This window comes from Scomber scombrus, chromosome 19, assembly GCF_963691925.1.
Source record: "Scomber scombrus chromosome 19, fScoSco1.1, whole genome shotgun sequence".
NCBI lineage: Eukaryota > Metazoa > Chordata > Actinopteri > Scombriformes > Scombridae > Scomber > Scomber scombrus.
The window spans coordinates 17,483,038-17,508,067 of record NC_084988.1 but is presented as its reverse complement, the minus strand read 5'-3'; the positions used below and the strand labels follow the sequence as shown (position 1 = coordinate 17,508,067).

Below are 25,030 nucleotides of genomic sequence, written 5' to 3'. Positions count from 1 at the left end.
GCCGCCTCGGCTGCCTCACGCCTGGACCCAGCCCAGCTCTCACCGCTGACATGGAAAGACCCGTGAGTGCCTTCTCCACCTCCCTCTCTCCTCTCATCCCACACTCTCCCCGGCTCTCTCTGGTATTAGGTTCTGCTCTGTCGCAGATTTAGCCGTAGCTACATGCAGCACTACAGTTGTGTCTCTGGCTCTCTCCCCCCCCCCCCCTGTTTGTAGCTCCTGTAGGTGGCAGGAACGCTGGGTTAGGGAGGAAGCTTTGGCACCGCTCTCTCTGCAGGCCCCCCTCCCCTTCTCCCTGCCTGCCTGCCTGTCCGGGTATGGGTGCCGTCCGCTGGCAGACCCACAACGTCTCTGTGTGTTTTGTGATTGTGTGCATGTTTGCCTTGCTGCTGCACAATCACAGAACTGCGTGGCCAAACCCAGAGGGGTAGCGCCCCACACAGAGTCTCCCCCACTTTGGTTTTATGAAAGCCGGTGTTCTTCAGTCTCCGACATTGGCCTTGCTGAGATTCAGAGTCGGCAGCGCGCCTCTCTCTCTCTTGCGCCTATTCTTGGTGGTATGTCCTCATGGTGTGTTGTGTTTGGATACCCTGACAACTAGGAGCTGTGAGGTAACCACTTTCCAGCCTGCCGCCTTTCTGAGTGAGTCCCAACTTTTTCTCGTGCGTAATTGCAAAGGTTTGACACAGGTTGGAGTCACAGCTGGATATCAGGATGTTTGTTATTTGTGCTTTGCTGACTGACACCTTACAGAAAACTAAAGTGATAGTGGACTGCTCAACAGCATCTCTGTGGCAGCCATTCTTTGCATGCGTAACAGCACTGGAAAAAATGCAAGGAAGAATTTCTTGCGATCCCAATGTGATGGTGTTGTGAGTCATCACTCTGTGCCGGTAATATCATATCAAAGCAACCACGACTCTCTTGTCGTCACTGGGGCATCAGTAGAAGATGACTGACTTATGGATGCTTTTGCGCGTCTGCTTCCTGTCTCCGTCCACAAGGTTTGACCCCTCCGAATAATTTATTCAGAGTGTGGAGAATAGGATACTTCAGGATGAATTATGTTTTTTTTCAGTTTCAACATGCTGCAGCAACAACTGTTCTACTTGTTTGGGGTTATAAGTACTCTTCAGCTGTGAACCGAAGATGATGCCAGCACTGAATCAAATTGGGGAAACACTTGTTTTCGCTAATTGAGCTGAGGGCTCCCTTTTTTTTCTTTTGGCAATAACTGTCTTTCATTGAGCATTGTCTGAGCGCTCTTGTTTCTGTGCTGAATGAAGTCTGACTGAGGATAAGAAGAAAGCAAAACTCCCACACCTCTTCTAGTAAGGTGCTGATCTGCAGTTAGAAAATAATAAAGGAACAATGAGAGATGTGGCACATATTTGTGTATGCCACCATCTTTCTGTCATGAATCCAAGATTTTTCTTACAGTTAAGTTTCTTTTTCTTTTAGTATCATCTCATTTGCCCAGAGCACATATTTAAAACAATATGTTACTTTTCATATGGAGCAGGAGCTGCCTTATGAGCAGTCCTCGTGATGGCTTGGTGCATGGATTGAAATAAATAGTTTGACATTTTAGGGAATGTATCTTTTCCTTTCTTGCAGACAGTTAGATAAGAAGATGGATACCACACTTATGAGAGTATCTTCACATATACTTCTTGGCAAGAAAGTTACTTCAAACAGCCTATATAACTGTTTTATTGCAGTGCCAACTGACTTTAAGATACAGATTATTAATGATTATTTGCAGTTTGCAAATGTGACATGCTACAGTTGTGTTCTTTGCAGCTGACCTAGTGATCTACTGCTTAATACTACCAACTGGGGTACCTGCAGACCCCAGGGATATACTTTGTGTCATATCTTACAGGTGCTTTATAATAAAGCATTGTTTTCTGTTTCTGTTTTAATTAGTGCTTTTTCAAAATACCAATGAATTAGGGTCCTGGGGGACCTCAGTCAAAAACACCCAATTCTGCTTATGCAGTTTTAATACACTGAACAATTTACTGAGTTCATGTTTTTATTATTATCACATAATGTTTTGAGAAGAAATGAATTAACATTTTACTATGATGGTTGCTTCTTACAATTGTTTATTCTTACCCTCCCCAGGGTCCCCAGTCAATAGTCCTTGTATGTTAAATATGTTGGTAGGATGGGGGTTAAGAAGGCAGTATGCTTCTATATCCCTCTTGCTGCAGAGAGGATATCCCTTACTCACTAGCCTTCTGGTACTTTCACCCTTTAGTTTGCTCTGCAGCCAGTTACAGAAACTGCGGTTTGACCACTCACACTTGCCCTCACCTCAAGAAAGACCAGATGGACACGATCAGAGAGGGACCGTTAAGTTACTGTCGAGATTTGTGATGTAAATGGTCGATGGAGCCTCAATATCAATATGAAATACTATTGCAATTTTGCATGCTTTGAACATTTGAGTTTTCTTCAACTCAACAGCTCTCTTGTGCATGTTTGCAGTTGGCATAGCAGATTAAATAGGGATTTTCTTGCAAGGAAGTGATGGCATACTCACTCTTCCATTAGAGCACGTGGAAGTTTTCGGTATGGTGCCTCTTGTCGTGTGAGGAGGCGTGCCCTGCTGACCACATCGAGATGTTAAGGATGTTCTGCATATGTATTCCCCCTTTGTAACTGAGCTGTGTAATGAATCCTCCATCTGTTGGTGTGAAGGCGTGCTAAAACGTTGAGTGTTATCTCAGCAGATGCAGTGGTGTGGACACATGAGCATTTCCATTCTGGTTGTCCATCCATCAGCGATTAGTAGATCCCCTCTTTGTCATAGATTATACTCTGTTTAAAAGTGAACTACATTCAATATAAGTTCACTATTGCATTTATAGATGATTTATGAATATTTGTTATCTACTCTATAGGTAATTAAACTCAAGATTTGTAATCTTGTTAATGTATTATTTGATCAGATATTTAAATTTTAAAATAGTTTTGTTGAAAAAAGATTTCTCAAAGCAAGTTATTAAAAAATATTACTAAAAAGTAACTATCAGCTCTGATAGATAGATAGATAGATAGATAGATAGATAGATAGATAGATAGATAGATAGATAGATAGATAGATAGATAGATAGATAGATAGATAGATAGATAGATAGATAGATAGATTAAAATTAGATTAAAGTTTTACAGCAGCTGGTTGATATAAATGAAAAAACATTAAGGTAGCTAAAAGAAACAAATACAATTAAATCCTAAATTCTGTACAGTGATTAAATAGACTAACTCAAATATAAATAATACAATAAATAAATTGTCAACACCAACCTGAGGATAGCAAACTGCAGCATGTCCAGAGAAGTGCTCAACTGAGGATACCCAGACAGCTGGGTATAGCTGAAAATTAACTAAAATGTTTTGGCTAAACCACTGAAGAAAAACAGTACACAACTTGATTTATGATCTGATGTGTCTCCTCACAGACCGACAGTGACATGATGCCCAAAAGGGATCATGAGCGGGACGTGGAGCTGGACAAGAAGATAGAGGCACTCCGCAGGAAGAATGAAGCACTCATGAAGAGGTACAAGGTAAGAACAAGTGCCTGCAGGCAGAGTGGGCTCTGGCTATTATCAGGATTAGTAATACTTGATGTCTGGGGAATGTCTCTTTCCTTTGAGAGCTTGGAACTCTTACACGCCTCCTGATTAGCTCTCTGTTTTCCTTGAGTTGCATTTAGGAGGTGGAGGAGGACAAGAAAAAGGCAGAAGAGGACGGAATGGCTCTGCAGAGCCGCAAGGGCAAAGCTGATGACCTTAGTATCACAATCAGCAAGTCCACCAGTGTGAGTGTCTACAATGTGAGGCTAACTTTATTTTAATGTTTATCAGCAGACTAACAAACAACCTAAAGTACTGTCAGTACTGCTGATAGCACATACAGTATTTTTTCTCATAAAATGATGCTATAAGCTCTATGAATATTTTATAACAAGCTCTTTTCTTTGGAGCAGGACAGTCGAGTGGTGGTGACTAAGTCATTCAGCGGTAATTCACCAGCTGGGAAAGGACAGCAGGAGGCTGGGCCTGACCAAGGGGGAGAGGGTCCTCCACCAGGCACTGGCAAAGGCCACAAGAAGCAGCTGATGGTCACCATGGCTGGCAAAAAGGTAAATGCACGGCAGGGTTTATGAGGTATCCATTTCCAAATTAAAAGACAAGGGAGGGAAAATATTGGTGGAACGAAAACCCCTGTAGTTTCATTCTAATGAAAGAAAAACAGACACAAAGCAATTACTCTATCAAATCAATAAGAAAAACTAACTGAAAGCAATATGATAAACTTTCAACTAAAAGGCTTTCAGCTGGAAACAAGTGCACTGTAATACCTGGCAAAGAAATAAGAAACTCTTTAGAGTGATGAATTTTCAGTGTAGACTTTATTCCATTAGCTGATGTTTTGGCCTTCTTTCAGAGCTACAATAGGTCAGATAACAGACAAACTTTGAGGCCAGTGAATAGGAAATATTGCAGTCATTTTATAATACAAACTATTCATAGAACCTCTATGTGTATCAGATTTATAGTTGAAAAGTTTTTGCCACTATTAGATAATTTATATTCCAGAGTCAGAGCTTCTGAAGTTCAGGTTACTTACCTCATCTTTACAAAAATGAAATTTAATATTTAGTGAATTTAGATTACAACTTTTACGCCAGGCTAGCAGGATGCAGCTCTGGGGATGGTAATGTTAGTCAGCCATTCAGTCCACCACCATCATCAGGATAAAATTTCAATTTGTGCAATAGGTTTATGACCAAATACCTGCAAAAGCAGATATGTGATGATAGATGAAAAATCCAAGGATCACCAAAAGTCACTAGGATACATCCCTTTGTGCACAGCAATCCATCCAATAGCTGTTTAGATATTTCACTAAAAATGTGCAGCTGTGTGAGGTAGAATATGTTGTCTTTTTCAGTCAGAAAGCCTGCTATCCATGAATGGTCTGTACAGAGACCGGCAGGGGTAAATGTTTTAATAGTTTGTGCACATTCATTAACATTATTATTTCATAATATGAATTTATACCCTCAAGTCAATAATTATCGTGTACAATTCGGACATGATAGGTACTGGCTCTCTATATTGCAATGCACCTTGCTGCACTTGTGGTACTCCAATTTAAATAACTGTCTTCCCAGGGTAAGAGGGTGGTGAGTGAGAGGCCTGAGAGGAGGCCGGGCCCGGCTGATGTCAAGAGCCCTGCTGATGAGGGACAGACGAGGCGCGTGGAGTCATCTGGGAGGGGGAAGAAGCCACCTCACACGACCAAGAAAGACACAGCAGCTCAGGTTTGGATAAGACCCACTAAACACTATGGTGATCATACACTGATGCATTTAAGGGCTCCGTCCTGTCTGCTTCCAGTCTCACATCCCCCTTTGTTTCCCCTCTCGTGCTGAACCGAGCTGTTTTACATAGATGTCAGACATGTGGACCGGCCACACCCCTCCACTGATGGAGCACAAAGGCTGGCGGACAGGAGGTGGACCAGGGCTGTGACTGACTGCTGTGGGATTAGGGGAGGGGGCCTGTAATAGAGCTGTTGGCTGAGTAGATGCTCTGTACAGCCGAAATTCAACAAACTGAGACTCTTCAAATGGCCTGGACTTTTCTTAGTGTAATCCAACTCAGGTTTGACAGTTATTTATCTTATTTTCTCCCTCTGAGGAGCTTTTGTTTTATTTTAAGCAAAAGAGAAATCCCTCCACCTCCGGGTATAGATGCCTTTGGTCACGTGGAAGAGGCTGTAAAGTTCACAGAGTCCCTCTGGGGCTGTAAAAGATAGATAGGTGCTGAAACACTCCTGTCTGAACAAAAAGCCTGATTATCAATAATATAAAGATAGAGGAAATATCACATTTAACATGAATAGCTAATAGTTGTGGGTGTGCGATTTCATATTTAATGCAGATAGGCAGAGACACATATACACATGCAGCAGGCTGTGAAATGCCACACTGTCACTGACCTTACCCCCCCCCCCCCCCCCCCCCCAACCCCCAAGTATGTAGAAACTCTGAAACAGCTGCTCTGCCTCAGTCTGAAGCCTGACACACACACACTCACACACACACACACACACACACACACACACACACACACACACACACACACACACACACACACACACACAACCACACACACACATAGAGACACACTCATAAGCTGCCCAATCAATACGCTGACGCACAACACAGACAGCTGATCCTCACTACTGTAAACACAGACACAGTCTGATCGCGCAAGGGGTCTCTGGACACAAAACCAGGGGAAACTAGCAGTCGAGGCTCAGTCTAAATATGTATTTATATGTACACAAATGATTGGCTGATACACTGGGTGCTGCTCACTGGCCTGTCTGAGTTAATGTGCACTATATATATGGGCTGAACATGCTGTTCTCCTGCCTTTATTTCTGGCCCCGCTTGGTCTGTCCCCTTTATTTATCATGTGGACTGAATCAGCACTTGAACAGTAGCCAGCGCTCCAGTGCACCAGTCAACTGTGAATCACTGAGACCTGGTTTCCATGTGGTCGCTGTTTACATAACTGGTATCATTTAACAAAAGCAGCAGGGAAAACACTGCAACGGGGTGTTCAGGGAGGAGAAAATGTCTCGTATCTATCTGGCAAATGTTCGAAAATTATTTGTATGTAAAACAGGCCATGACTTACTGCACAATACTGTAGCTTTGCCTTGCCTCTAAAATATTTTTCTAATGCGCATGTGTGTGTGTGGGGAAATAAATAATGAGTCTGTTAGAGGGGTGTGGTTATCGGGCAGTATACCAGGCAGATTGTAATGCCTGGTAGCAGAAGCACCCCATGACTAGACTGTCAGTTCACACTCATGAGAGAGAGAGACAGGAGAAAGGAAATGGAGAATGAGGGAGAGAAGAGAAAAAAAACAGGGGAGTAAAGGGGGAGACTCCTGGCAGCTCACCGTCTGTTTCCAGCCTCTCCTCCCTGAAACCTTAAGTAGTCTGCTCTCCTCTGGCACGATTGTTTTGCCATTCCCACCATCCTGAAAGGGCCGATTCGATCTAATTAACATTCGGCTGCCTTCTCACTCTGAAAAGGCTCATTATGCTGCCAAAGAGACAGGCCTGGCAATGTGCCAGGAGAGGGTCAGAGAGAGGGAGAGGAGGAAGAAGAAGTGTGAGACAGAAGAGAGAGGAGAAATAAGAAAAGAGGCAATGTAGTCAAGATTCTTTTGTGTTTGTGTATGTGTCAGACTGCATTTGGTGGTGGGTAGGAGAGTGTGTATGTGGGTGTCATTGTCAGTGGGTGCACACTCTGTCCAGCGTTTATTGTATTTCCCCCCTGGCTATTCATGCAAGTGTTGCTGTTAATGGCAACATGACTCATCGACTGAGTTCACCAGAGCATAACCTGCAGTCAGAAATACACCAAGACCAAAATTCACACAAAATTTCATCATCATCAACAATCTACCATCTGCAAATTGCATGCAGCTCTGTTGACCCTATTGCAGTGGACATTTATAATTAAGCCTCCATTGCTAAGTCATGCTATAGCACTATTAGTCCCCTTGGCGGCAGTGTAGGCCTCTAAATCTTTCTCAGTGGATGAGTCTGTGCACTGGCTTGATTTGCTTGTACTATTTATGGCAGTAATAATGTGACTCTTTACAGCCATGTTTAATTGGCTGACAACAAGTTGCTGTGTCACCCTTATTGTTGTTGTGTCCACCTTCCTTTTTTTCTTTCTCTTTAACAGGATGAGGTTAAACAAGGACAGAAGCAGACCGAGGAGCACCACTGGCTTTCAGAGCATTGCAAGGTACTTTACCTTAGTTGACAGGCACATATCTACATTAACGCTCATCACCATTAACACACATGTTGTCACTATATCTTCTCAAAGTTTTAGGAAAACTTGTAAGCCCAAGGACCACATGATTTGCAGAAATTTAAAATACAGGGTTTCCATTTGACAGTGGCACTATGTGAGCACACAAAAACGTGGAGAAATGCCCATATGCCTCACGCCCTCATCACAAACACTCACATGCAGGCAGGCACGACACGTTGCCATGCACACACCCTTTTTCCCGTGCTTTCCCTCATCTGTCTCCTGCTGGCTTGCGTGTTAACGTTGCTGGAGTAGCTCAGAACTGTCTCACAGATAAGGCGTGTGATAAACAGGCTGACTTGGGAGGCAGGGACAACGGGCTTCAAAGGCCCGCCGAATACATCACATCTCAAGTGATGCTGCTCATGCTCATGACTCTCTGCCCCTCTGTACTGTGCCTGCTTTGGTGTCTGGGCCCAGTGAGTGCCCTAGGACAGTTTTTTTTCTTTTCTTTTTTTTTTTTTTGGTGCTGTTGCATAATGGTTGAAGGTCAGACAGACTTCAGCTTTGTTAACTGTTTTGGTTAACAAATATACTGTAAACCTCTTCAGGCATTTCAGGCCTGAAAGAGGATCTTGAGGATGAGGAATAGCAGCTCAGCACTCCAGAAACAAGACATAATCAATCTTTTTTTTCACTATTTATCTTTCATTCTATAATCTAAATTTGCATGCCCAGTTTGAGACTAAGACTTTCTCTCAGCACTGTGTAACATCCGTCCTACCTGCTTTAGCCTATGACAATGCACTCTCCGAAGCCTTGTGGAGGCGAGAAATTGAAAAGTGCTAATTAGTAGGGCGGCTGGGGTGGCAGCAGGAGATGGCCTGTTGGAACATGTGAGAAGTGCCTTCCCTTGTGGCCCCTAGTGTCCTCCGGGGGCCAGAGGAGAGGAAGGGGAGAGGAGTTGGAAAACAGAAGGCTGAACACAGATGTCATGTTCTCCAATAATTGTACCCAGCAAGGCAACATGTTTACTTGGCTCTGATTGGTACACACCTGAGGGGAAAACATCATCCATCATAGTTTCTTACTAAGACTGTGCTGTTTCTCTAAATCCAACTGTTTTTAATGTTGCTGTGAGAAACTATATGCCATTCAGCACATAGATTCCCCCTCACACCATTTTAAATTTTCTCCAAACAGAAACACTCCCTCCCTCGTGCTTTGTAAAAAAAACACAAGCACTTTCGCGCAGAGATTGCTTTTACGTGATTTCCCGCGGATCACAGTGCTGTTTGTTGCCCTGGTTCGCTCCAGGGCTGTGTAACAAGAGCACACAGCCTCTGTCCTCTTTGATGTGTTAAAGAGCCTGCATCAGATCTCCCTTTTGTATTAGCTAGCAAAGCCTTTCTGCTCTCATCACAGTAATCAATAAACAGGTTATGAGGGGAATGAAGGAAAGGGACATAATTGCGTTTACTGTACGCTGCTCTTGTCCGGAAAATATTATCTCAAAGAATTTGATTGTGTTGCCTCACCGTCATCCTGGCACACATACAACAAGCTTTTTGTGATCAAATGGGAGCTGAGTGGAATGAGCTGACACCATTAATATTTACGGTGAGGCAGCCATTGGCATACATTAATGCCTTGTGCATGAAAATACCCCCAAAAAATCCTTGTTTGTTCCCTTTCCTTTGAACCCTACTAATCTGTATATCATCCTGTTGCTATTTAGTCATTTAGAGATGAGGAGCTGTTCTTGTTTATGACCACCCATGTTTAATGTTGAGCTGGTTCCCAGCACTGCTCTGATTAGAGTGTAGAGTGATGCTTTAAATGTATTATAACGTGACACAAATGGTGCGAGTGTTTAATTTAATCATGTTTCAAAGCCAGTACTCCATTATAGAGACCACCCTGATGTAAAGGAGGCTTCTTGTTTTTGTGTATTAAAACACACTGGATTCTTTTGTGTCTGCCAAGGAGCCTGAGAGCCCGCAGGCCAGCACAGACCTCAACATCCCCACGTCGAGAGAGGAGCAGGAGGAGTACCTGCGGTGGAAAAAAGAGCGCGAGCAGATCGACAGGGAGAGAGTGGCACGTCACAAGAATGCCAAGGGCCAGTGGAGGCGGGCGTGGGACATGGACAAAACTGAGAACATGTAAGACTTTTTACCACTGAACCCTTCTTGATGCACGTTGTCTGCTGCTGCTCCACTTGGTATTTCATTGGCTCCCTCTGTGTCCTGTTTCACATGGGAGAACTCATTTATAGTTAGCTTAAAAAGGAGTGTTGTTTGAACATAGTCATTCTTCTCAAGCATTGCATTACACACCGTCACACTTATTCTTCCATTAGCCGCTGAGCAGAGGGTGATGAACACTTATTGAGGGCCACTTGGTTGTCCTCAGTGAAGGAGAGTAGGGTGTTGTTTGTAGTAACTAATTTACACGTTATGTATGTTGATTACTTTATCTGTACACAAACAGAAATCTAAAAATGGTGATTTGTGTTTTTAGTGTGATATGTGTGCAGGAACTATTTCCTGGTGGGACTAATGACTTCCTTCTGTTGTTGATGGTAGAAACCAGGAAGTCACTGCACCCAGTCAGGAGACTGCTCTAGTGCCTCTCTGTCAAACCACATATTGTTGTTTTTAGAGTTAAACAAATTATATATAATGTCTTGTGATCTATAGTAATGCTGATATTGGCAATTGAGCCAGGCTGATAATTTCTCACTTCCAGTCTTTAGGTCAAGCTAAGATAATCATCTCCTGGGTCTTGCTTCATATTTACTGGACAGACTTGAAAGTGGGATCAATCTATTCACTACTCTCGGCAAGAAAATTACATTTCCTAAAATGTTGAGCTATTCTTTTAAAGTCTTTCTCTTAAAATATGTTATAATCAGACGTTTAGTAAACATAGTAACTTTATTGTAATGTTTTCTGCTGTTTTACTAGAAAATTAGCAAATCACCTGCTAGTCCTAAACTACTTTGTTTTTTTGTCCTGTTTTACTTCTAAAGAGATAAGACTTTATTAATCCCCACAGGGGAAATATGCATGTTACAGCAGTGCTGGAAATAAGGAAACAGATGAGAACTAGGAGTAGTAAAACATAACAAAATAAACAGTCACGTAAATTGAATTCAATCTATACATATTATAAAAATAATGCACATTACAATACTGAGGCTGCATTACTTGACTTATGGATGTAAAAATAGAAAGGTTGTGTAAAATGTGCAGAAAAAATGGTAGATGGCTATAAATATATATATGTCATAGAGGTGAAGTAATGGACACAAAATAAATTAAATATGCCTATATACAGTATATACTGTATTTATAGAACCAGTCAAAAGTACATATTTTTGAATAAGAAAGAGTATTCAAATCTCGGACCAACACCATACATACACACAGACATACACATCCACACACATCCACACACATATACACAATACATACACATACAAAGGATATACATAGGATGGAGGAGTGTGTGGTTTGGCTGGATATGGTGGTGGTGGTGGGCCTTCACAGCTGTTTTATCATGTTGTCACAGCTCTTGTACAGTCTGATGTCAGTGGGCACAAATGAGCGCCTGAAGCACTCGGTCTTGTTTTTGGTAGAATTAGTCAGTGACTGAATGAGCTGCCCATTTGCCCGAGTTGGCCATAAAGTGAGTGAGAGGGGATGTCAAATATGGCACTGATCTCATTCCTCTTCCTCTTCTCTGCCACTGCCTCCAGACTGTCCAGTTCCAGTGTGAATGTATCTTTTCTCTTGAGGTGCCGATGCAGTTAAGATGAGAAAATACCTTTGGAGAACAGCTTTGTAGTTAGATTATTCAGTGGAAGAATCCATTCGATGATGATCCCAAGACTAAATCTTATTAGATCACAGGATGTTTTAAAATAACTGCATCACCAAATAATCATTTGTCAGACAAATTGTATCATTGTATAAGCAGTATGTGAGGGTGTGTTTGACTCAAATCTGGATCACACTTTCCTCTACTTTTAAAATTAACTGGTTTGTTTTAAAATAAGCATCATACTGAACACACTTTATGATCTGAAAGCATGCTGTCACACTGCTGAGTCAAATCACACAATATCTTATATATATATAAGATCCAAACTGCTCCGAGGGGAAAAATAGCCCATTCATCTTTAGTGTGTTTGCTAAATTTCAAATAAGGCCAGCTGTGGTGCTCAGAGTGACTAAGTTGCAGAGTAAATTAATGTGCTGTTTAAGGAAACATCAAAATGTAAAGAGACAAGGGAGGAGCAGCTATTTTTAGCCAGGGATAAGCGACGAAATGCCTTTCCTTATTTGGTGAGGCTTAAACAAGGCCGTCCAGTAAGAATAGAAAGGAAATGTGTTTTTGATTCAACAATTGAGACCGTTTCAGTGGATGTGAAATTTTAGGGTGTGAAACATGGAGCATAACTTCTTCAAAATTCTGGCCAATATTGAACGCACAATGATGAATTTCTAAATGGCCTGTTAATGGGATGTAGATGTGCTGTTAGGTAACATAAGTGTATATAAATGATCTCCATTGACCAAGACATAATCTGCTGGCACTCTTGTTTTTGGAAAACACTGCCTGTGTTGGTTTATGTTCCTGTCTAAACTGAATTTCTGCTTTCAGGTTCTCAGACAAATCTGTCCCAGACAAAGAGTGGGGACCTCCCAACAGAGGTGAGACTGGATACAATAAAACATTATGATACCAATTATAATGGATTTCATTAGTATCTTGTCCTCTGTTCTTATATTTATTCTTTTTTATTTTGTTTATTTCCAGGTGGACGAAATGCCAGAAGAGGACAACCCAGGTCAAGTGCTGACTCAAGAGGTATCTCTCAAGGTTTTACACACATATTTTAATCAGTTCAGTGCCTTGAACTCACTACACATTAAAATTTAAATATTAGTTAAATATTTAATTTTCTAAACTCTAATTTTTTTTCCAATATTGGATTTTTGGAAAATCTTGACTCCATAATTTTATGCATTTTTGTCACAAGATATTGTGTGGAGTGTAGTTTGGCGTAGGGGCTGAGGGGGATTATTAATCTTATTGGTAAATCTTAAGCAAAAGATTAAGGGGGAGGATACTCCAGCAATTCAGTATCATATATCAAGTTTTTCTTTAATGTTTCTATATTGGTCCATTCAGTATACACAACATCTATTGTAACTTTAAGAGGGGAGTTTTTCCTTATCTGAATCAAGGGTCAAAGGACAGAGAATGTTATATTGCTGAACAGATAGTAAAACCCCCTGAGGCAAATTTATGATTTGTGTTATTGGGTTACACAAGAAAAAATATCTTGACTTGACTTAAAGGGGAACTTTTATTTTACACATCAAGGTCAGGTTATTATTCATGAGAAGTATTGCTTAGCCTGTGAAAACAGCTGTATGAAGTCTGTTGTGGCTCTGAAGGAGCTCTTACGAGTCTGAAGAAATAACCCTGATGATGTCATTGGGGTCATCTCAGCTTGGTCATGGAAACTACAAATTAATAACAAAAAGCCTGAGTTACAATAAATATTTGTAATCTTAACTTTTTGATTTGGACAGATATGACCTATTTTCAAGCAGGGAGGGTTTAACAAAGTGACACTATTGTACTTGGATTGTTATTTGCATTATGGTAGGGTCCAGTGCTTTTGGATCTTGACATATACATGACAAGGGGATAAAAGTCTAGAAGTGAAATACTAAATCACTGGAGTACCCCTATAGAGATACACTGTTGTTTTGGAAGAACACGTTTTTCTTCTTGATAGTAACAGTTTGAACCGCTTTTTATGTAAAATGTCATTTTAATTGTGACTTTAACCTTCTGTATTTTTTCTGTTCTAGGTCATGAGAAGCGAGGAAAAGACAAGGGAGCTAAAAACGTGTTAGTGATGAGCAGTAAAGCAAAAGGCAAAGATCGTCTGACTGGGAGAGCCAGGAGGTCAGTAACAGCTAAACATTTATCTAGTTTCATACCACACACACAACAGCCTGACATTAAAAGTTGATTCAACCAATAGGATGCTGAATGTGCCTCACCACAGGCTCAATTAAGTGTTACGAGAAAACGCGCTGTGACTAATGAAAGACGTAAAACGGATGTGGGAACGCATGTTGTTTTCCTGCTCTGTGCCCTAATGTACAAATTCCCCCTAGATGTCATGAGACTTGATTTAGAAATTGTGGCAGCTGACTAAATAACCCAGAAGGCCTCATTGATGTCTCACTGCCTTCATTTTTCTTCAATTATCCTCTGTTATGAAAAAAGCTCCTGTGTTGAGTGCTGAGGAGGCTTTCAGGGTGTGTTGTTACATAAGTGATAATGATCTCAAAAAGCCATAAAACCACAAATGTAAGTGAGAGTGAATTTGAAAGTGTAAAATGCTAAATGACTTTCTGTCTCTATGTCTGTTCAAAGGAAACAAAATCCATTATTAGCATCTCTTTAGCTCACTAGTTATATCTTGTTTGTTTAATCCTCGTTTTTCTGTGGGGCATTATTTGCGGGCTGGATGCAGTGACCTCCTTCCTTGGTTTTTGTATAGATGAAACAAGTGAGCTATAATGTGTTATTCAGTGAGCTTTAGAGGTTTTGGTGGGCAGATTTCCTTACCTTTAGACAGAACCAGGCTACCTGTTTCCCTGTCTCCGGTCTTTATGTTAAGCTAAGCTAATTGTAGCTTCATATTTACCGTACAAACATGAGAGTTTAATTTAACTCTCAGCAAGTATTTCCCAAAAGGTTAATGCTCTCAGAAGAATTCACTGTAAGTTGCACTTTGTAAAGAGCAAAATAATAACACGTTGGCCATCCACGGTTTCTACATTGTTACAGATTTTTTTTTATTAAGTTCCTTCATTTTTCAGGTGGCAAGAAAATGAAGAAGGAGATAACCAACAGGTGAGAGGTCAAATCAGAGTTGTGCTGTGAATATGAATCATGCATTGGTTGGTAAATGTCACTAAAGAAGTAAAAACACCTGATTATTTCTCCTCATCTCATTTCCTAGTCCTCTGACACAACATTGGAGGAATTCCTGGAGGAGCTTGATGCTCTTACAGATGCAGAGGCGGAAGATCAGAAAGATCAGGACTCAAAAATGAAGTTATCACCCAGCCCAGATTCTCTGAATACATCTGAGGAAGTGAGTGGATCCACAGATTCTGTGTCAGCTGCTAGCTCGAGAAAGGACACCCCCATTCAGGGGAAGACAGATGCCGCTCCCCCTCGGGGTTCGGAGAAAAAAGTACGCTTCTCAGAGGACCTCATCCAGTGCGCTCATACAAGACAAATCACAAGCTCTCAGGAGACTGCCAGCTCAGCATCAAGTCCAAGCTCCTTAAAAGCTTCCACACCTAACGAAATCAAGTGTGAGGTGGAGGGGCCACAGCAGCCTCTTGAAAGTGCCAAGGAGGATTGTGGTAGTCCTCAGGATCAGGGAGATGGTCCTTTTACTCCCGTTGCCCAGCAGCAGGCTTCTGAAACTGAATGTACTAAAAAAGACAGCACCCACCCCACTGCTCTCAGCTCCCCCCCTGCTGAAAAAGCCTGTGCCTCTCTACAGGAGAACTCTGTCCAGCCTGTAGAGCTTGCCAAGTGCAACATTAGCAACACAAACACAGGTATGCTATGGCTGCAGTGTCTAGTTTTCCTGACACTATATCTAGATGGTATATTGAGCTAATATTGCTTTTTTTTCACAGAGGAACTAATAGACTCGGGTCTGTCTGTCCTGAGCCTGGAGTCAGGAGAAACACACCCAGCACACTCCACCAGCAGTGACAAGGTCAGTGTGAGAGACAGGAAGAGGGATGGAGGAATCAATAGCTGTGTAAATGGACTGATGGAGGAAAGTGCAAATGGATGATGAGTTAAATGGATGAAGAGGCAGATCGGCAGTGTATCTGCACTGCAGCGGTGCAATATCCAATTTCAGTTTAAGTATATGCACCGCCTCTGAGGCCTGTTGGAGTGCAGGAAAAATAGTCTCATGAGAAAAACCCTCTTCATCTCATCCACAACTGGAACTTTGTGATAATATGTGACCGCCTACTTATACTGGTCATATACTGTAGAAAAGTAGTATGCTTGAGATATGTAAATTTGCAATGCAAATTATAGAAAAGAAATCACAGTTATAACTATACATTTTGTCTTTTTTCTTTTTTTTTGCAGGCAAGAGAGCATGGGAAGATTGTTTGACATTTTCAGGATGTAAATACCGAAACCAAAACACAGCGACACAGAGCCTGGCCTCTTTGTATTTGGATGTGTTGTTTCGCTTCAGGTAGCTCATTCGAGATACCACGTTTATGGCTTACACACAAAACCATGGTTTCATTTTGATGTGGCATGTCCCACCTGGTGAAGTTTTATCTAAAATTGGACATACAAATGGTGAGGAGCATTTCAAAACATTTTTCTTGTTCAAATCCTTTTCTTTTTTTTATTTTATTTTTTTTAATTTTATTTTTATTTATTTTTTTACATCCAAGCACTTTATGAGTATAAAAGCATGTGTACTGACACATTATTCAGTATCTTAGTATGCTGCTTGAGTGCAATATCATTGAATGTTTACATTTGTATGAAATTTTCAAGGTACATATCAGGAGGCTAGCTGATCGGTTTGACTTAGCTAGTTTAACTTAGTTATCTGAGACCTTGACAGTAAACTTCAGCCACAGTCCAATTATTTAGTGCCTGAGTCTGCCTTTGAGGTATTTTCAATAATGGAATAAAGTCTGTATTATATGATGATACAGTAGACCTACAGTAGAGTTTGTATTTCTACACTCAAAACTGTGTGATTAGATATTATTTATTAACTGCTTCCAGCATCAGTCAATGGCCTTTTATGAACCATAAATAAATACAAGTACAGTATTAAAGGGCACATTTGAGAATTACTGTTTTTGGCAACTGATCAAGGCACTGTTACATTTCCAAGATGTAACCTCTGACATATGTAGTATCAGTCAAAAATGTGTCCAAACTTTTGACTGGTACTGTCTATGGTTTTTGATAATCTTTGAGATAATCTAAACAATTAAGATTTTGGGAGCACTGCTTACGCACAAATAGCAAAATGTGACAGCATCACGTCATGTGGAAACTGCACAAATGTGCAAATCCTACAGGGCTCTGGCATGCTCATGCATCTGTTTTAAGTATGATGCTTGTTGTGTTTAGTGAAACTTGACAAACTAAGCGAGAAGGTATTGAAAATTGCACTTTACATGTTGCAGATTTGGTTTAATGGACCTCTGGTAGCAGCGTGTTACAGCAAAAGACACATGAAAACTTTAAGATGTTTCAAAAGAAAGAGAAATAAAAGAAATTTTGACAAGTGATCACTTACAGTTTCACTAAAATCTCAAATGTGCCCTTTAACAAACACATGGTTATTATGTTCTCTAAAGTCAGCACAGGTTACAGCTGAATCCCAGTTATCTGGTCTTCCTCGGACTCTTTTGGCCACTCATCAAGTGATCTTGGGCACATAATATGAAACCGTAACATTACAAACGTAAGCAATGGACAAGCAGCAAAAAACAATTTTGAAAAACGGATGTGTTTTTATAGTTAGTTATTGCTGTATTTAAACAGCCAGTGTTAACAATCCTGGTACAGAAGGGTGGAGCAGTCTCCTACACTTTTCTCCATGGAGGTTTATGGCACCTTCGGGATCAACTGACTTGAAATGTTGAAAATACATCATCCAGGTCCATGAGGGTTCAGCACTTAGTCAACAATACTGGGATTCAGCTGTAATTCAGTTTTGTTGAATTGAATTTGTTCCATGTTCCATGTAATTGTAAAAGACAACTCATACTTTTAAAAAGCATCTTCGAGAATCCTATAAGTTGTTGTGCCTTGCATATTGGCCTCTTCAGATATTGAAGTTGTACCTTTATTTCATGGTTTGTATCATAACATAGTGTTACACTGCATGTACTAAACTAACAGTGCAGCATCAGTATTGATTGTATTTATTTGCCTCTCTGGTTGGACAACAGAATGTTAACTAGGAAGATTTTGCAAATCTAAAACTGTTTTAAAATAATGTTTGTGTGAATTATAGCAGCTGTTTTTTTCCCTATGTGACATATATGGATTTTTTTTAATTTATTGCCATTCTATTATTTCGTTTTTGGTATCAAGTGACAACTACAATAAGAAGCCTTACAAGAACTCTGTCCTCAAAGATGTTTTGGCTTTTGTTTATGCTACAGTGTAGTAAACAGTTATGTAACCATTACTAGAGAATTTAGTGGACATGCTCTGAGCAGCAGGGTCCTGTTGGCTTCAACTGCGGTTACATAAAACACAATTCATCAGGAAGCAGAAGCACACTGGGGAAATCAAGACAGAAAATGTGTTTTTGAGTAGGTTGCCTTATTCTGTATTCTATATTATATATGGAATTTGAATTAATGGTAAATGAGGCATCTGTTTGAAAAGTAGGCCAAACAGTTAACCTCTGAAACATTTAAACTTCCCTGTGGGATTCAAGATAGTGAAATGACATTTAGACATTTAGAATGACCTACAATCATAGAGCAGTTTGTCCTCTATCTGCACTTGTTCATTTAGTTGTTAGACATTATCACTTTGCTTCTGGATGTCCACTGCTGTCCTCCATGTTGCTGTCCGCACTCATAAGGAAGGAATAATTGTGTGTGCCTGTGTATGAGTGTGTGTATGTCAAGGTGTGATCTCAGCTTTTTACTGTTCAGAGTGCTCATGCTAATTTGAATCTGTGTGCAAAATAGCCGAACCTACTGTAGAACCATTTGAAAGGAAGCATACAGAACATCAATAAAGTTTTTTCTGTATTTACAGACTCTAATCTTACTCTTTCTTACCCTCTCCCTTCCCTACTGACTGATGTGCCTGCGATAACACCACAGATGTATATGGATCTCATCTCTGGAGAGGTTTTATGTTTCCAGATGAAAAAAAAACACAAGGTCACTGTAGTGAGTCTCAGAGAGAAAGGGCGCAGATGTGACATACATGTAGAGCACATTGCGGCATCAACAGCCCATGACTTTTGACCTCGGTCCAGTGACGGATGATGATGGATTATGATAGATTTGATTAATTTCAGATGAGCTCTCTGCAGAGCTGGTGAATTGGAAACGGCTCCCTCTCAGTCCTACAGGTGGGACCTCCCATAGGTGCTACTATTTTAATTATCTCCTCTCAAGGCAATCTCCATGGCAGTCTTCTGTCACTGAGGCCACAGACTTGCTCTACAGTGTGCACAGCATCTCTCTTTTAAAATGAACTGACAAAGTTTTTTTTTTTAATGCAAGCCTGAAAGTTTTTGATTCCTCCAAATGAGAAGATAAAACCCAACATTTCAGTCCATAACACTCCTGGATCACTTTGGTGCTAAGCTAAGCTATTCGTTTGAAGGGTCTGACGCAAGAGTACACCACAGTGGGGGTGTTGATATTATGGAAATAAGTCCTGTAGGCTGTATTAGAGGATTGAAGTGCAGTGTAGGATTATGTCAGCTGCACTGAGAGCAGCTGACATAATGCAGCAGAGAGCAGCTTTAGAAGCATGCCTTCCTGAGGAAAACATTTAAAAAATAGTTCAGAAATTGGTGCAAGCAAGGTGGTGCTTTGGTCTTTCATCACAGATCACAGACCCGTATCTGTCTTTGTGTTCAACAACAGGCTTTTTGTTTGAATGTTGGGTTTAAAATGCGTGGATTGAAGTTCTCTCTCACATCCATACCCCAAAATACTGTCAATAAATTCAGGTTAAGGTTAATATTAACTTTTGAGTGCAGTATGACTTAGCTATGGCTATGGCTCATAAAATGACCTTTAAGCTATGACACCTGGCTGCTGTGGTAAACCATTAGTTTAAGTCAAACCCACAAGTCCTACTTGGGTTTGTGATGCTAAATTCTATTAGCCATGATTTAAACACAGCAAGGTAACAGTCGGAGGCACTTGAGGTGTTTCATTACACCTGATGGATGTAGGTTAAGTGGAGGCGAAATCTGCCCCGGCTCTGCTACCTATCCACAACCTCACACAGACAGGTCGGCATTCCCCACTGAGCGTGTGCGTCATTCCCCCTGCTCCTGTCATGATTCAGGATGTAACAACCGCACCTTAGACTGTGCTCCCCCCCCCCTTTCTCTTTCTTCCTCTGGCCTGGAGACAAGAAGCTGGACTGACATGGCGTCCATGTGCTGTCTGCCATATTGATCTGGTGTTAGTCCTATTTGTTCGAATTATTTAATAATCCCATTCCAAAGCATGTCAAAAGCTAAATTGCAGCTAGCTTGTGACCTAATTTTGTTAATGAAGTAAATTTTAATCAGTAGGTGCTTGAAAATGTCCTGAGGCATAATATCATGCCTCTCAGATACACAATATAGCTTTAGACACGTGTTCCAGTTTGGGCCCATTTATTGACCTGTTGACCTTGATAGAAAGACTTAATGTTCTCAATCTAGTTTAATTTAGGATCCCATGTGATAATGTGGCTTTATTCTTTGACATATCTGTGTGCTTATAGATCAATCTTGAACATCTGCAACCCAGTATCTGAGAAATACACAGCTATCAGGTGTCTGTCACCTCAACATGAGTGTTTCTGTGCTATAGTAACAGCAATGATTGGAACTGGTTGCCATGTATTTAAAAAAAAAGAAGAATAAAACTAAATTATTATTAAACTAACAACACAGTGCCTATCTATACACATATTTCCTCCTTTGTTTCATTGTGCATCAGTCCATTTACCTCTGCCCTTTTACTCACTGAAAAACCTATTGTTGCCTGCCTTTGTGCTGGTCGGCTGTATTGCAGGATTACATGTTAATATTTGGTATCTTTTGTGACAGTATTTTGCTCAAACAATGCTATATTGAACGGCCTTTAATTCCTCCAGCTTTGGTGGAAGTGCCTCATTGTTTTTTGTGTGTAACCCTCAGTTTCTTGAAAGCAGAACTTTAATCGTCTTTATGTATATTTTATCCAGTGATTGATAAAATGTCATATTATTCCTGATAAGCCTTTCTCTACAGTTTGTCTCATGTTAATTCTATGTAAATTTGTGATTAACATTTCAGATAATACATCTGGATTATAATCTTCTTTATGCATCCAAACTGAGACAAATTTAGCATATAAGTGACCAGTACAGCTGCAATTCCCACCATACAAAGATAAAGAGAAATTGTAATATGAAAAGGCCAGCATGAGAAGTTATGAAAGCTAGCTTTTATATTTTGTTATGCTTTGATAAATATAATATATTTTAAAGTTGTTACTGTTTAAAAATAGCATGTGATCTATTGCCTGAAGCTACAAACCTAATGAATCTCATACTGAACTCTAATGTAACATATAAGTGATTTCACATTAAATAATATAATCTGCCTGTGTGACTGGGTTCAAAAGTCATAAGGTCAGATCCTATGTCCTGAGCTCTCAGCAATAACTGTCAGTACTGATGAACTCCTTCATCAATAGCTTGACCATTATCCTCTCATATATCAAAGGAAGCCATAAGTGGTACTGGGGACACATCGTCAAGGCTGTCCTTTAATACAGAGGCCGCTGCAGCATTGACAGGCTTGTCATTGTGTTATGCGCTCTCTGTATTACATTTTTCCGATGGGGGATGTTTGTCTCTTGTGCTGTCCTCCCTGATGGATGGATTTCCTGTTTAGTACAGCAGACACATACCTTGGCTTTGCTTCTGAAAATCTTTCACCTAACACAACAGTGATCACCATCTACATTATGGTGTAACATTACTGAGGTGCTGTGGCTGCTCAGCGGAAATCAAATGGTTTCATTTTCAGTGTGATAATGAATGACGTTTGCCACCACCTGTATAAGAACCAAACCTTTCAGCCAAACAGTCCTGCTCAGAGAGAGCTGGATCAAAATAGCACCAAGTGGTATTGTGTAATGTGTTCTTCTCTGTTTTGTACAGCGCAACAACAGAGCTCTCGAATCGATACACCTCCCTCACATGCTGCTGAGGAAGCGCACGGGGTGGTTGGTCTTATTTCCACTTCATACTTCACCACATGTGACTGTGTGAAAAGGTTTCAGTGAGAGCTGCAGCAGCTGAACTGGGGCAGACTGGGACATGAGTGCTTCTCTTTCAATGAGCAGCAGACAGACTGGTCACACGCTGGACAGTCCACACAGGTTTTCTGCTGTAATTATTTTGATTTGATTAAGTGCCCATATCAAAAGACTGACCATAAACTGAGTGCTCTTTGTACTGGCTAATTATTTTTTGTTGAACCTGCTTCTTCATATCAATCAATATGGGCTTTGCATGTTATAGTCACTCTCTCTAATCATCTTAAGTGAGCAAGACTTCATTTACATCTGATTTTTTTTATGGAAACAAAATTCGAGATGTAAGAAAAAACCTAACATTTATTTGAATATATATTGTTACTCTGAATAAATAAAATATTATTAACATACAGTAACATGGCAGTGATTAAATCATGATTTACAGAAATCTATTATAAAACAATAGAAATGAATCATTTTCTAAGGGTGTTTATTTGTACCTTGTGATATAGTTATACCTATTATACATACTGTACCTTTAATAAAAATCATCTAATTACACTAAAAGTTCATCAAGGGCCAAAAAGATGTATGCCTGCCCTATATGTACATAACCAAATACACAATACATTTACATGGTTATATGCACATACCTGAGCATAACTCAATAATGCAGGTTCTTCTACTCGGAATCCAGGTTTGATCCATGACAGAAAACACAGCCTATGTTAAAATGCGATAATGCAGTATTGATTTAGACCAGCCCATGAATGGCAATGATGTAAAGCGCTGTATGCCTGTGAGACATGTTTATGTCTTGCAAGCAAGAAGCATCTCTGGAGGCTGTGTCCGATTAATATAACAAAATATCAGTGTTGTCCACACGTACAGGCGGGTTAGTGGCCTCAAAAGCTGTCCGAGGTAAAGTAGACACACATGGATTTAAGGCATACAAATGGCCTAAAAGAAACAAACAAAAAAACAGCTTAGCCTAGTTAGTATTGAGGGGGAATAGAGCGAGGTCTCCTCAGAGAAAGATGTCAGTTCATGTGTTCAGTTCAACATCCATAAGGGGCTCTGCAAAATAGATGTGTTTTATCCGACCTGCGGCACTGAGTCTGTAAAACACTACTTGTTGGATCAGTGTGTGTGTATGTGTGTGTGTGTGTGTCAGGGGGGGGGAGGGGGTGAAGGGGATGAGGCCCTATCAGTCTCCTCTCTGGCCAGCCCGGCTCGTCGGGGATGTTGGAGGAACTGTGGCAGCATCTGCAGCCTTCTGTTCGGGGTTGCGTTTGTCAGTCCCCCCGTCGCCCTGTCTGTGCGCCTCCATCCCCGTGCCGTCCTCATTAAGCGCAGCGCCGGACTCCCCGGAGCTTGACGGCATGTGGTGGCTCACTCTAGGTTGAGACGCATGTGTCTCTCTAACCAAAGTGCCAGATCTCCCCGTGGCTCCTTTGCTTGTGTGACCGTGGGAAGATGCGTAGAGTCCTTCCTCCTGCTGCGAGAGCGCAATTTCTCCTCCAACACTGCGCGGGGAGACAGCCACATTCTCGGCTCTGTCGACCCACTGAAACGTGGTTCCGGGGTCCGGGGTTGTGCCCTGCCTTGTCTGATTGAAAGGTAGCCCTGTCTGTGTAGAGTTCCACTCTGAGACGTTGCTGATTGTGGAAATATTAGTTGAGATGGTTGCGTTGGGGGTGACCTCTCCAGGCACCCCCGGCCTCCCGGCAGAAGAGGATGCACTGGTCGGTTTCCAGATCAGGCTGTAGTAAATTGCCAGAATAATGGCTGCTAAGGACACGGACAATACATATGCAAAAACAGTGGCTAGTCTCACCCACTTCTTGTTAGTCTTAGCAGCCATCTTAGCCTTTTTGTCCCCCGTATAAGTAGCAGGTTTGCCCCTCTCCATATTGGGCATGAAGTCCCGCTCTCTCATATTGCCCCTATTTTTTCCTCGATGCTCCACCACCCCCTCCGTCTTGAAGGCTTCTTGTTATCCACAATCCAAGAGAAGACAGGAAGCAGCGGGCTGAGGAGAAAGATGCTGAACCACCTTGAACCGTCCGCACCGCAGGATTGTTTTGTTAAATTGATTTCTTGTAATTTATTTGATCTCCAAATCACTGCGCCTAATATTCGGTACCCAGTACAGCATTGCGTTTCATAATAGACATCAAGCATCCACAGAGTAATTGCGCGTTTCAGCATCCGACGGCGACGGGACAAATGTCAACCCTATACGACATTTCCAGGGAACAGCTGGTTGCAGGCCGGTGGCGAATCCGCAGTATAAGATTTGATGTCATTTATTAAAACGATTAAGTGAGATCATACGGCACACAACTGTCTGTCTTATCCAGCAAATGAAGTGGCTGGCTCAGCTAAAAATACAGGAGAGGGGGCGGGCGGTGGCTCTTAAAGAAGCAGCAGCAGCTGTGCAGCAGCCCGAGAAGAAAAAAAAAAAAAAAAGGAAAACCCACACATCACCTCCATACCAGGACACTTGTGTTGCACATGGAAGCAGGATGTTGTAGGGTGGGATGAAAGAGTGTTGTCCAAGTGACGCTGTGAAGTGTTTACCTTACACTGTGCACACCCAAGTGGAAAGAATGCATGTCAGATACATGAGCCAAGAAAGTCCTTATTAAGGTATCTTGACCGAAATTTATGAATTATGTTATGTTTACCCAATTTGTTAATGAACTATTAACCGAAACCAAGAGCCTGTCACAGACACGTGCTTAATTTGGGATCAGTTTTGACTTCATCTTACCTGTTGGCGGGTTGATTTGGAGCGCGTCATTTCAGCACAACGGACAGCGACAGGGTTATTATTGTTCATGTGCTCTGGGAGACTGATGAGGTGAAAAGGTGAAGACAGAAGATTAAAAAGTAGTAAACCATGACCTCTTGGTGCTGATGAACATAAATCTCACATCCAAAGCATAAACTTTTCTTATTCAAACATTTATCCTACCTATCCTATCCTATCACAGCTTTGAAATATTTCACTTTATGCATATAGCCTACATG

At 41.2% G+C, this 25,030-nt stretch overlaps 2 protein-coding genes across 2 annotated transcripts; one reads left to right on the top strand and one right to left on the bottom strand.

Moving 5' to 3' along the window:
* Nucleotides 1–16,124, top strand: LOC134000440 (coiled-coil domain-containing protein 9B). Its single transcript, XM_062439781.1, has 14 exons — nt 1–62; nt 3,474–3,581; nt 3,731–3,835; nt 4,004–4,159; nt 5,195–5,344; nt 7,797–7,859; nt 9,858–10,036; nt 12,543–12,592; nt 12,690–12,749; nt 13,766–13,862; nt 14,789–14,822; nt 14,932–15,544; nt 15,626–15,708; nt 16,098–16,124. Exons 1-14 carry the CDS (start codon nt 51–53, stop codon nt 16,122–16,124), a joined length of 1,737 nt encoding a protein of 578 aa, XP_062295765.1. The 5' UTR covers nt 1–50.
* Nucleotides 16,125–23,201: 7,077 nt separating this feature from the next.
* On the bottom strand, nt 23,202–23,933 carry LOC134000439 (uncharacterized). Its single transcript, XM_062439780.1, has one exon. It carries the CDS (start codon nt 23,931–23,933, stop codon nt 23,202–23,204), a length of 732 nt encoding a protein of 243 aa, XP_062295764.1.
* Between the last annotated feature and the right edge of the window lie 1,097 nt (nt 23,934–25,030).